This window comes from Crocodylus siamensis, chromosome 2 (assembly GCF_052110815.1).
Source record: "Crocodylus siamensis isolate JL-2025a chromosome 2, ASM5211081v1, whole genome shotgun sequence".
Lineage (NCBI taxonomy): Eukaryota > Metazoa > Chordata > Crocodylia > Crocodylidae > Crocodylus > Crocodylus siamensis.
Window position 1 is genome coordinate 22,980,891 of NC_143396.1, and position 11,644 is coordinate 22,992,534.

Genomic DNA, 11,644 nt, shown 5'->3' on the forward strand with positions numbered 1-11,644 from the left:
CTCATTAGGTAGATGGTAATGCCCCTCTGTTTTCTTAATGGGGGTGAGAAACATGGTTAGGGGGTGATAAACAAATCAAATTCCCTACTGGGCTAATCAGAGCATCTTGCCAGAGCCTGGACACACCCCCTGCCTCAGCTCAGTTCTGTGGAAGGGAAGGGAGGGCTGCTCTAGCACCCCCAGCTTCTAGCCTGAGACACTGCAGGCATGTGCCTGCCTGTCTGAGATGTCTATACAATTACAAAGTGATTTAACTTAACCGGGTTAAACTAACCTGCAAAGATTGAATTAATTCAGGCTTAAGCTTTTTAAATGCCTGTCCCTAGCCCCAAAGCAGGGGTGGGCAATTATTTTGGGCAGATGGCCACTTACTGAGTTTTGGCAAGCCATTGACAGCCACATGACAGGCAGTCCAGGGCAGATGAATATTAACTTTCTAAAATTTTTAGGGGTCCCACAGGCCAGACAGAATGGCCTGGTGGGCCGCATCCAGCCCCCAAGCCCCATTTTGCCCACCCCTGCCCTAAAGTCTTATGGATCCGAGCAAACAGTACTTATATTCCACAAATACTTGGGGCCTTCAGATCTTACTACCCAGGCTGGTCAGGCTTGATCAAATTGTCATCCTAATCTTAGTTTACCTCTGGGTTAAGGTAAGGTATCCATTGTTTTTTTTTTTTTAAAGAAACGTAACCAAAATGAGATATTTGTCTAGGGTTTTTTATTATAAGAGTACATACAGCTCTTCAAGGAAATATAATTATATTTTTCAGTTAAACAACTATAAAAACATTGCAGGAAAAATGTAAATGACTGAAAAATACAATACATTTTTTGTGCAGCACAAAAAATGAAACAAACAAAATGAAGTAGCCAAAGCAAAAAAACAGAAGCTATAGAGGTCTTACCATTTTGCCCTTGCAAACACACCTCCTTTTCTGTACCAACTGCTGTGGGCATGAAACCATTGGTTACCAAACTTGTACAATCAGATGTACTCCTTTCCAGTAGCTGCTTATTTCCTTCTCCATGGCTCTTTTGTTTCTGCTCCAAATACGGAGCAGTGCTGGGGAATCCCCTTTCTTCTGAAGTACTGTCAAGCCCAGGAACAGAAGAGCTGCTTTCCACTCCAAGTGCAGAGAGCTCCATAATCTGCAATTCCAGCAGCTGCTAGAGAACCTGCCTGTCAAATTTCTAAGAAAATAAAAATAAAAACCCAAAGTTATAATTATACTCTTAACATATAAAGCCGCTTCCAGAATGGTGTGCACAAGCAAAATATTGCAGCCACATTCATCTCAGTAGAGAGATCTTGTACAGATGGCATTTTCTCTGATGAAGAGAGAAAGGTGGGGATGAGGAAAAATTAGTGCCAGCCATCTAATGATTGTCTGTAGCTTACTACACTAACTGCACCATCTTTAGCAATTGAAGAATACATTGGATCAGGGGTGACCACCAGGATCTGGGGGAACGTCTGTTCACCAGAGCGCCCCATGGGATGACAAGGTCGAACGGTCACAAACTCCTGCAAGACCGTTTCAGGCTGGACATAAGGAAGAATTTCTTTACTGTCCGAGCCCCCAAGGTCTGGAACAGTCTGCCAGCGGAGGTGGTTCAAGCGCCTACATTGAACACCTTCAAGAGTAAATTGGATGCTTATCTTGCTGGGATCCTATGACCCCAGCTGACTTCCTGCCCTTTGGGCAGGGGGCTGGACTCGATGATCTCCCGAGGTCCCTTCCAGCCCTAATGTCTATGAAATCTATGAAAATCACCATCCCCCATCATCAGATTCCACTCTTCCCCACCAAACCCTGATCTGGAGCATGGCCTAGCTGACTGAGCAGACACGTGACAGGTTCAGTGCAGGCTTTGTAATGGTAGCTAGTGGACTATCCTTCCCACCTCATATTTCATAGTTTCTAGGGTCAGAAGGGACCCGAGTAGATCATCTAGTCCGACCCCCCCGCCATGGCAGGAAATAATACTGGGGTCAAACGATCCCAGCAAGATGTTCATCTAACCTCCTCTTAAAAACCCCAGGGTAGGAGCCAGCACCACTTCTCTTGGAAGCTGGTTCCAGATCCTAGCTGCCCTGACCGTGAAGTAGCACCTCCTGATATCTAGCCTAAACCTGCCCTCTGCCAGCTTGTGACCGTTATTCCTGGTCACTCCTGGCAGTGCTTGGGGGAACAGTGACTCCCCCAGTGCCTGCTGGTCCCCTCTGACTAGTTTGTAACAGGCCACTAGATCCCCCTCAGCTTTCTCTTGTGGAAGATGAACAGGTTCAGGTCCCGTAGCCTCTCCTCGTAGGGCCTGCCCTGCTGTCCCCTGATCATGCGAGTGGCCCTCCTCTGGACCCTCTCCATGTTGTCCACATCCCTCTTGAAATGTGGCGCCCAGAACTGGACGCAATACTCCAGCTGCGGCCTGACCAGTGCCGCATAGAGGGCTAGGATCACCTCTTTGGACCTGCTCGAGATGCATCTGTAGATGCGTGACAAAGTACGGTTGGCCTTCCTGACTGCATCCCCACACTGCTGGCCCATGTTCATCTTGGAGTCAATGATGACGCCAAGATCCTTTTCCACCTCCATGCAGACAAGAGGGGAGTTCCCCAACCGGTAGGTATGGTGCCGGTTGTTCCTCCCCAGGTGCATCACCTTGCACTTGTCTGTGTTGAATCCCATCCTATTCACATCCACCCACCCTTGTAGCCTGTCTAGGTCTGATTGAAACCTGTTGCTTCCTTCTAGTGTGCCCACATCCCCCAACATCTTAGTGTCATCAGCAAATTTGAACAGGGTGTTTTTTACCCCCTCGTCCAAATCACTGATGGAGATGTTGAACAGTGTGGGCCCGAGGACGGAGCCCTGCAGAACCCCACTGCCCACGTCCTTCCAGATTGAGAAGGACCCATCCACTACCACCCTCTGGGTGCAGCCCTCCAGCCAGTTGGTGACCCAAATGACTGGGTGGGCATCGACACCACAGTCCCCCAGCTTCTTAATGAGAACGGGGCAAGAGACAGTGTTGAATGCCTTCCGGAAGTCCAGGAAGACTATGTCCACTGCCACCCCTGCATCTAATGCACTCAGCTGGAACACAGCCTGGGCCCTGTTCAGTCAACTGGCACTTTTTGATATAAAACCACAACAAATAACTGGAGCATACCAGCAGTCCCACACAGCTGTTTGCTGTGGCTCTGAATCCCCCTGCATAATTCAAGCTTCTTTATATTTGCCTGGAGTTAGGAATCAAACCCTATGAAGCACCCAGGTTCCACTGCACAACATAAGTAGAGCAATCAATGCAATAGATCAGGCACTACGTTCTCCCTTAATATGTGCTTTCTGCAAGACAGGATACTGGGCCTAGGCTTGACTAATCAATAATGGTATATCTCTTGTTCCTATCATGTTAATTCATGTTGTTGGTTGTTGCTTTTTTTTCTTTTTTTGGGGGGTGGGGAGGAGTTATTAGGAAAGCACCAACTAAACTAAAAAAGAAGGAATAGAGAAGAGTGAATAGGACAGAGATTGTCCCAGTTTTCTCCATATGTAAAACTGAAATGTTAATATCTACCTTATGTACTTTATCAAATGTCTTGAATGCATTTGAACAAGTCTTGCAGGGGTGCGACACTGACAGTACTCATCCTGATGTTTTACTTGTGGCAGGTTAGGGTCCTACTGGTGCTGGTAGTTGTGCAGCAGCAGGTTTGATTGTGCAGTCATAGAAATAGGTTATATGGGGACTTGGTGGGATGATATGGATCAGGACAATCCTGACTTAAGTAGAGGAGTGGGTGTGGGCAATCTGTGGCATAAGCAGTAGGCCTGTGCGAAGCAGCTAGAAGTCGCCTCGGATTCAGATTCAGCCAATTCAAATCACTGTCCCAATTCAATTTGGCGATTCAAATCAGCCAGGCCAGGCCCATCCCCCGCCTGCTCTCCCAGCCCAGCAATGGCTGCCCCGCCCTCCCCAGCTCCCAGCATTTAATTAAAAAATGCCCCGACTCAGCGGTTGCTGCCAGGTGGGCGGCAATCCCTGCTGCTCCCAACTGCCCCACGCTGTGTGGGGTGCTCTGCATGAGCCCCCAAAGGCTGCTGCAGGAGCAGTGAGTCCTGGGGCTTTTCTTGTTTTGTTTTTTTTTCCTTAAAGGGCCAGAGCCCTGATGGGCAGGGCACCCATTGGGGGGGGGGGGTCAGGGACCTCATGGCAGAGCCCCCTATACAGTGTGGGGCAGCAGGGATCACCACACTGCACCTGGTGAGCACGAGGGCTTTTAAGTACCGAGCTGGGGTGGGCAGAGGCAGCCATGGGAGGGGCTAAGGCAGTGGGCAGGGTTGTGATGGCTGGCTGCTATATCTTTTACCAGCAATCAATTGTGCTGTATTCTGACATCCTCTTTATTTTTGCTTGGGTAAAAAATATTAATAGTTCTAATTAGGGGTGCACCAATAGACACTTTTTGGGCCTATACCAATGGCTGATTTTTAAGGACCTATATCAGCCAAAATCAAACCAATTGTTAATATGCAGCTGGGCAGCCCAGAGAGCAGCATCTGGCTGGTAAGTCTTTTGTGGGGGAAGGAGCAAGAGGGGGGAAAAGGGTGTGTGGAGGGGGCAGATTGAGGCCCCAGTGGTGAGGGAGGGAGTGGGGCTGGGGCAGGCACTGCACAGCTGGGGTGGAGTGTGAGATGTAATCATGAGTGGCTCATCCAGAGGATACCGGGGGGGAACCTCCCATCACTGTGCACACCCCAGAAGGGCAGATGTGTGTGCCCTTGGATCTGCATGTGGAGCAAGGGCAGACTGGCACTAAAGGCTGGGGCCAGGGCGGCACCGAGCTCTTCCTGGCAGGGGGCTGGGCCAGGGCAGACAGTGGCAGTACTGGGAGGGAGGCGCTGAAGCCACCCCAAAATTCATCATAGCCCCCCCCCCCCACCTCCCAGTGCCACTACCACCTGCCCTGAGCACAGACCTGCCCCAACCTCCCACCGGGAAGAACCTGGCACCACCCCCAGCCCACAGCAGCAGCCCACCCTTGCCCCTCTAGGGGCACACACCCCCATGCGCTCCCAGGGTATGAGCAGTGGTGGGAGCCGTCCCACTCCTCCCCTCCCCCATGCCCTCCAGGATAAGCCACTCATGGCTCCCTCCTGTGCCCCACCTGGGCTGTGCAGGACCCACCCCTACCCCTGCCCCAGCCCCACTCCCTCCCTCATCTGTCCCCCCACCCACATCTCCCTCACAACAGACTTACCAGCCAGATCCGGCAACTCTCCTTGCTGCCAGGCAGCACTCCTAGCCACCTGCATGCTGTTCTGCAGCTGCACACATGCACAGGGCATTTATCAGTGACAATCAGCCACAACAGCCCAAAAAAACCCCAATTGCCAATATTGTCAATTTTCCTTATATCGGTGCCAGTCTGATATGGGCCTGATATATCGGTGCACCTCTAGTTCTAATAATTAATAGCTGTGAGAGTCTATGAAGTTACATTTGTATTTCTCCATTTCCTTATTCCTTTCTTAGGAAACTGTTTCTACCATCAGACATGATCACAGAGTGATAAACCATTAAAATTGGAAAAAAGCAGGAAACTTCTATGGATGTAACGGTCCATACATGTGCTTGGTCTTTCCCTGAGTTTAACAGACCAGGACAGTAACCAATAAGAAAGAAATTTGTTCTGAATCATATAATAGACATAAAACTTGCATAATATATTTTACAGCTTTGTGCATGCACGGTATACTTTAAAATAGTTCTAATTGAAGCCATATTTGGGGGTGTAAATGATATTAAAATTATTGGAAAAACAACTCTCTCAGATTTAGATCTACCCTATAATAGTACTCAAACTCATTTAGTTTTTTCTCATCAGGGTGCTCCACACACATTCTCTCATTGAACCATGGCCACTAGTTGAAACCAGAAGTCCTCATAGGAAAAGTTCAGTTTTGATAAATTTCACCAATCATAAAATTTGTTTGCAATTTTTTTATGTTGAATTTTTAAATGAAATCTGCAGTTTTCTAATTAGAAACAACTTTTATGTTTTGATCTTAAAGCCAATCATAGTAAGCATAAACATGTTTGAAACTGAATGAAATATTTCAGTTAAAACAAATCAATCTTCTAAAAAAATTATTCAGGAGAAAAATTTTATAGCCCTTTAAAATATATATAGATATTAGACTCAAATTAAAACAGGAACATTTTAGAAATCCTGAAAATCTCCTGGCACTATTTTCTACCCTTAATCTATATCCATAGCAAATTACTCAGAAGCAGCTGCTTCAGTTCTTCCTGTCTTGTTCATGACATTCATAGGTTCAAGTGCCATACAAAATAGAATTTTCCTAAAGATTTAAAGGAAAGAAGTTCCTTAAATATTTGTACATCATTGCTTTTGTGCACAATAAGGAACAGACCACAAAGGTGGATTCTAAGCACTGCCATAGAAATAATTTACCTTTATGACTTTCCTATTTAAGCTAATGGGACTCATGTGAACCCCCACCCCATGAGTAAAAGGTTTACAAGATCAGATGTATTTATACACCTGGCTTACAAAAATTGCAACTGGAATGACACAGTCTATTAATATAGATCAGCTATTGTGACAATGTCACAATGACAACTAAACCCCTAAGGCAGCAGCACATTATTCTGGAAACCCTTGAGTTCCTTTACATCTGTGCTATTAAGACAAGTGTAGTCTGAAAACAAGGCTAAATAGGTACCAGATTCAATCATGCTCAGAACATACCACTTCCTACATCTCAGCAGAAACTATTCTCTATCAAATATCAAGAAAACACTTTAAAACATGAAGGGCTCATATACAAATATGTACATAGTACTAGAATCCCACAAATTCAGGTGATAAATGATTTAAAGAAATTAACCAATTTTTGCCATCTTTTTTCTCCCTGTGTGTGGTTAAGGATGACACATGTAAACAAGGTCACACACTAGCCAAAAGGAGTGCATGGAGCAGGGTGCCAAAAGACATCTGAGCAAAGTTTAATTTATGAGCACGTCAAAGGGGTATCAGCAGCTTAAGTCATAATATGTCGGAGGCAAGTTAAAGGACAGATCACAGAGGCAGGGAAAAGGGAAACCATTCCTATACTGAGCACTTCTTTTAAAACCTTCCAAATTGCATTCCTACAGCCTACCTTATTAGTGACATACAGGATTGTATTGAAAAGGAGGACAAAACTTGGTACGGTGAGATGGCGCACCTGGCGTCCATGGGGAGTCACATTTTGCAGGCATAACTCCTTTGAAATGTTTGGTGCAATTTGAAGAGGTTTTGTTTTTTTGTTTTTTTTAATATTTTGGCATTTAACTGGTTATTAATTGCATACTTTTTCCTCTTCTATTCCTCTCTCTTCTTTTCTTCCTTTCCCCATACCTTAATGCTTATTGTTTGTGACAGACGTGTTATTCAGATTGCTGCAATCTGTAACAGAGCGTAACATAGCAATCTAAATTATATACCATCTGTCACAAGCCATATACATGTATCTACACATACACACCATATTTCTGATCTGTGTTGAAATATTAAAAAAAAAAGTTGAAAAGATAAAAACCATGACAAACACTTATGAGAGTCGTAGTCAACTCCCCCCTCCTTCCAATTTTTCTTATTAGCTCATGCTTCCCATATGAAGTTGGCAAGATTCGGTGATGGGCTGGATGTTTACTGTCCTAGCAGTACATAATTTATTTTGGAAAAAGTAAACTTTATGCCCAAGGGTTTAAACCAATTGTTCACTACTAGACATTAAAATGAGATTAATTTCACATTTGTCCACCATAAGGTTTCTTATACTTTCTGACACACTTGGTATCAACTACCGTAAGAGAGGAGATCAGATTAGGCCTCAAAACTGGTCCTTTATGGCAGTTCCTATATTCAGCGAACTTCTGTTCCTTTAAAATCAAATATTGCACTTTCACCATTTGAATTTTTTACAGTGAAGTTGGATTATACTTTTTAAAGGATAATTTTCATGTTACAATCCCTTGTTCTGGCTCCAGCCTAGAAGCTAATAGCCAAGACGCTGCTCCCTGGACTCTCTCTACCTCTCCAAATTGGAAGACATTTCTATTTCAAAACGCTTGCCTGAAGGAAACAGAGCTAACCCGTCTCAGTAACTGTGAAGCTGCTCACTTCCTAGGTATAGAGCACATCACAATTAGCATGAACCAGCAGAACAGAGACCAGCTGTACAGCTTGACACTTCCCATTACAGAGCTGGAAGTTTGTTTTTGTTCTAGTTATTTGCTTCCTCAGCAGACTGACTCAGCCCACCCTTCATCTCAACAAGTCAACCTGCCACAGAGCCACTGTCAGCAGCCTGTTTTCGCCTGCCTGGATCTGAAGGCTATTTTCCTCTGCATTCAGCACAGGTTATAGCTGACAAGTATGGGTCTTAAGCAGGATGACAGAAAGCTGATCAATGCAGGCCAGAGGAGAGTCTTTTTCCTATTTTCCTCCTGTGATGCTCCTTGTACAAGTACCTGGGTTCCCCTTATTAAACAAATTTTAAAATAGCTGAGCAAAACAAAAACAGACAGCCCATGTTCCACTCCCCGAACTCTATTTGAAAACTTATATGAAGAGAAAACTACAGAAGAATTTTTTTTAATAGGACTGGACTTACAGGTTTCCCAACCATCACTGATTCAGTGATTTTATGCTCCATAAAAAGTAGTGGGTGGATGAGCAAAAGGACTAAACCTACCAGCTGCATCCAGGTATACTACAGCAGCACACAATACTCCAATTGCTTTCTGTTTCATGCTTAATTTGCAAGACGCTTCCTACAGTAAGAAAGGTGCCACTAGTGTCTATTGTTACTAGCTTCCTCAGCAGACTGACTTAGCTCATCTTTCATCTGATGCATCTTCCAAGGTGAACCTACACCAGGATGCCAAATTATTTCACGCAGGAGCTCAGAAAGCCATTTCTTATCTGATCTAGATTCGGACTGGTGGGGATTCTATCAAGGGTAATCTGTAAATGGCCTCAAATTCACCTTTCTTACTCTTGAATACACTCCAGGCACTTCCGTGACAGAGAGGGCACTTTTAAAGACAATTTATGACTGTAACGTTTGTATTCCCTCACCAGCATACAGAAGCACCTTATTAGCCCTTGATCTCAGGTTGTAAGACAATCACAAATCCTCGGCATGACCAGGCAGACCACCCTCCCTATTAACACATCTAAATCACTTGGGCCATCCAGTTCACGCTTTCCTTGCAATTTAACAATGTAATGAAATGTATTCCAGCATAGGAACTGCCAAAATGGTCAGGTCAAATACCCATCTACCCCACTTCTCAGAATAGTTACAGCCTTGTCAATTTGCTATATACTTTGGTTTACATTTTTTGTCACCTCACTCATTGTTACAACTAAAGCAACTGGTTACAGTTGTTTCTACTGACCCATTTTCCATTGCATGGAATTAAGTGCCTGTTTTAATCTCATTTGTTAAATCATAGATTTCTCACAGCAAGGAGAGTCATCAACTATGTGCTTGTGTAGAGACGAGCACAAGGGGTTCCTAGAAAATCACTGAAGTCTTCAGGTGGTACCAGCATTAATGAAGAAAAACAATATTCCACCTAATAAATTGCCTCTTTAGTATCTAGACATAGTAAAGAGAGACATACCTAGGTTTTCCTTCAAGACAAAAAAAATATAGCAATATGTGAAAACTCAGTAGCCAGGTTAAATGGGTGAAATAAAGAGTCATTAAGAACCTACTCTCTCCCAAGTCCCTTCTAAAATGGAATGTAAATTCCCCAGACACTTCCATGCTTTTAAAAATTCATTAAACCACAGAGGGAAAAATCATTACCTTTGTAAAAGAATGATGAAGAACCCTAATGACCTTTATGTGTATAAAAGATACATTAATAGAATTAAACATTCCCTCTTTAATGCAGTCACAGAATTGTGCATATTGCCATATTTTTGTTCTAGAGTAATACTGAAATAGCATGTTACTTTTTCTTAAACTATATCCAAGTATTAAGTATATAATAGTTTCAAAATGTTCAAGCTCTGACAACTAAAATAAGGGACTCAAACCCATCTTTCATCATGCAACTAAAACTAAGCTTTGATTCCATTGGCCTTCTGCAGGTATTCATCGGATCTAAAAAGGAGGCCATTTTCTAGGTGGATTTAAACTCCTTGTTCTGCTTGCTGAGATTTGTAAAAGCAAGGCTGATATGAAGTTACTACAGAAAGAAGAAAAGGCTTAAAACACAAACAAGCAATAAACTCTAAAGACACCCACTTTATATTTAGCATTCCAAAAGAAAACAAAATACAGAAAAGTCCACCAAAATCCCTGCTGAAGTCATTACTGCAGCCAATAAGCTTTGCACACTTTTTAATCCATCTCTGCAAAAGCATACAAACAAAATAATTCCCTTCAATTACATGCACTTGCACCAAACTTACTAGAACTTGAGGCAAAAGTTTCAGCACAAACAGCCGACAATACAGCTAAATGTTCTGAAAGGGGAGACAAAGTTTCTCTTACCTGTTCTGAGTTTAACTGGCTCTAACATGCTGGTAAGCTACCAGCAGATTTCAGCCTCCCTCAGCTTGGGTTGGAAGTGACTCTCAAACACAGCCCTTCCTGTCTGACCTTTTTACCTTTCCTGTTGATTAATTAGCCCAGTTTGGACATGTGAACTAACAGGAAGTTGACCATTAACTCACACTGTTAATGCAGAAACTGTCTGTTCTAAAATGCTTGTGAACATTTGCACAGAACATTTAACTATTCAAGTTCACCATTTGACATGCAAGAGAATGTGTTAGAAATATGTTGAAAGCCTCATTCACATGCCTTTCCTTGTCCTTAACAATTGAAATGTATTACTACTGGTACTTATACCAACCAACAGCAGATAGAAATTTCAGCTACTGTTATTAGTGTTAAACTCCTATGTCTTATGTTTTATGTCTTATTACTTAGCTGTTATTGAGCAAGTGCAGAACTCATTTTCTCTGTCATAACAGATTGGGGACAATTCATTTCTTCAACTAACAGGACTGCCATATCATAGCTGGCGGGCAAATGACATCAGTTAAAGATATGAAAAATGTTGTGAATCTACATCAGATCGAACTACTTTACTTCTGTTCGCTTTGGGGTTGTACTGCAAGGAACCATTTGTGCTAAGACTGGCATACATGTACAACAAAAAAATGGTCCTTTACCCAAAGACCTTATACACATTAATACCTAAAAGATTTTAGTAATGATATATTCTAATACATGCCAATAATCATTCTAATATAATAAAAGCCTTTGTCCATCTGTCTGTCTGTCCATAATGCTTTATTTGCGCTCTGATTGTCTCAGCAGCCAATCACATTGCTTACTGAAACAACCAATCAGAGAGCTCCAAGAGCATTCCAGACAGGAGGTGGCTGTGGTGGCAGTGGCAACACCACCATGATGGTGGGGACTGAGGGGATGGAGTGGGGGGGGTGAAGCCAACAGCGCTTGCCTTGCTTCCCCCCATGCCCCAGGCCCTGCTCCTTGGAGGTGGCGGCGACATGGGGTGCTGGCCAAGTGGG

General features: G+C 43.7%; 1 protein-coding gene across 3 annotated transcripts in view; it reads right to left on the reverse strand.

Moving 5' to 3' along the window:
- The window catches only part of SH3TC1 (SH3 domain and tetratricopeptide repeats 1), a 63,600-nt gene extending 52,916 nt beyond the window's left edge, over nucleotides 1-10,684 (reverse strand). For all 3 annotated transcript variants that reach the window (XM_090035512.1, XM_090035511.1, XM_090035513.1), the window contains exons 1-2: nucleotides 10,596-10,684; nucleotides 909-1,194 (exon numbers count right to left, since the gene is read on the reverse strand). In XM_090035512.1, the coding sequence (XP_089891638.1) occupies nucleotides 909-1,149 (241 nt within the window). In that variant the 5' untranslated portion in view covers nucleotides 1,150-1,194; nucleotides 10,596-10,684. The remainder of the gene's footprint in view (nucleotides 1-908; nucleotides 1,195-10,595) is intronic.
- Nucleotides 10,685-11,644: the final 960 nt, after the last annotated feature.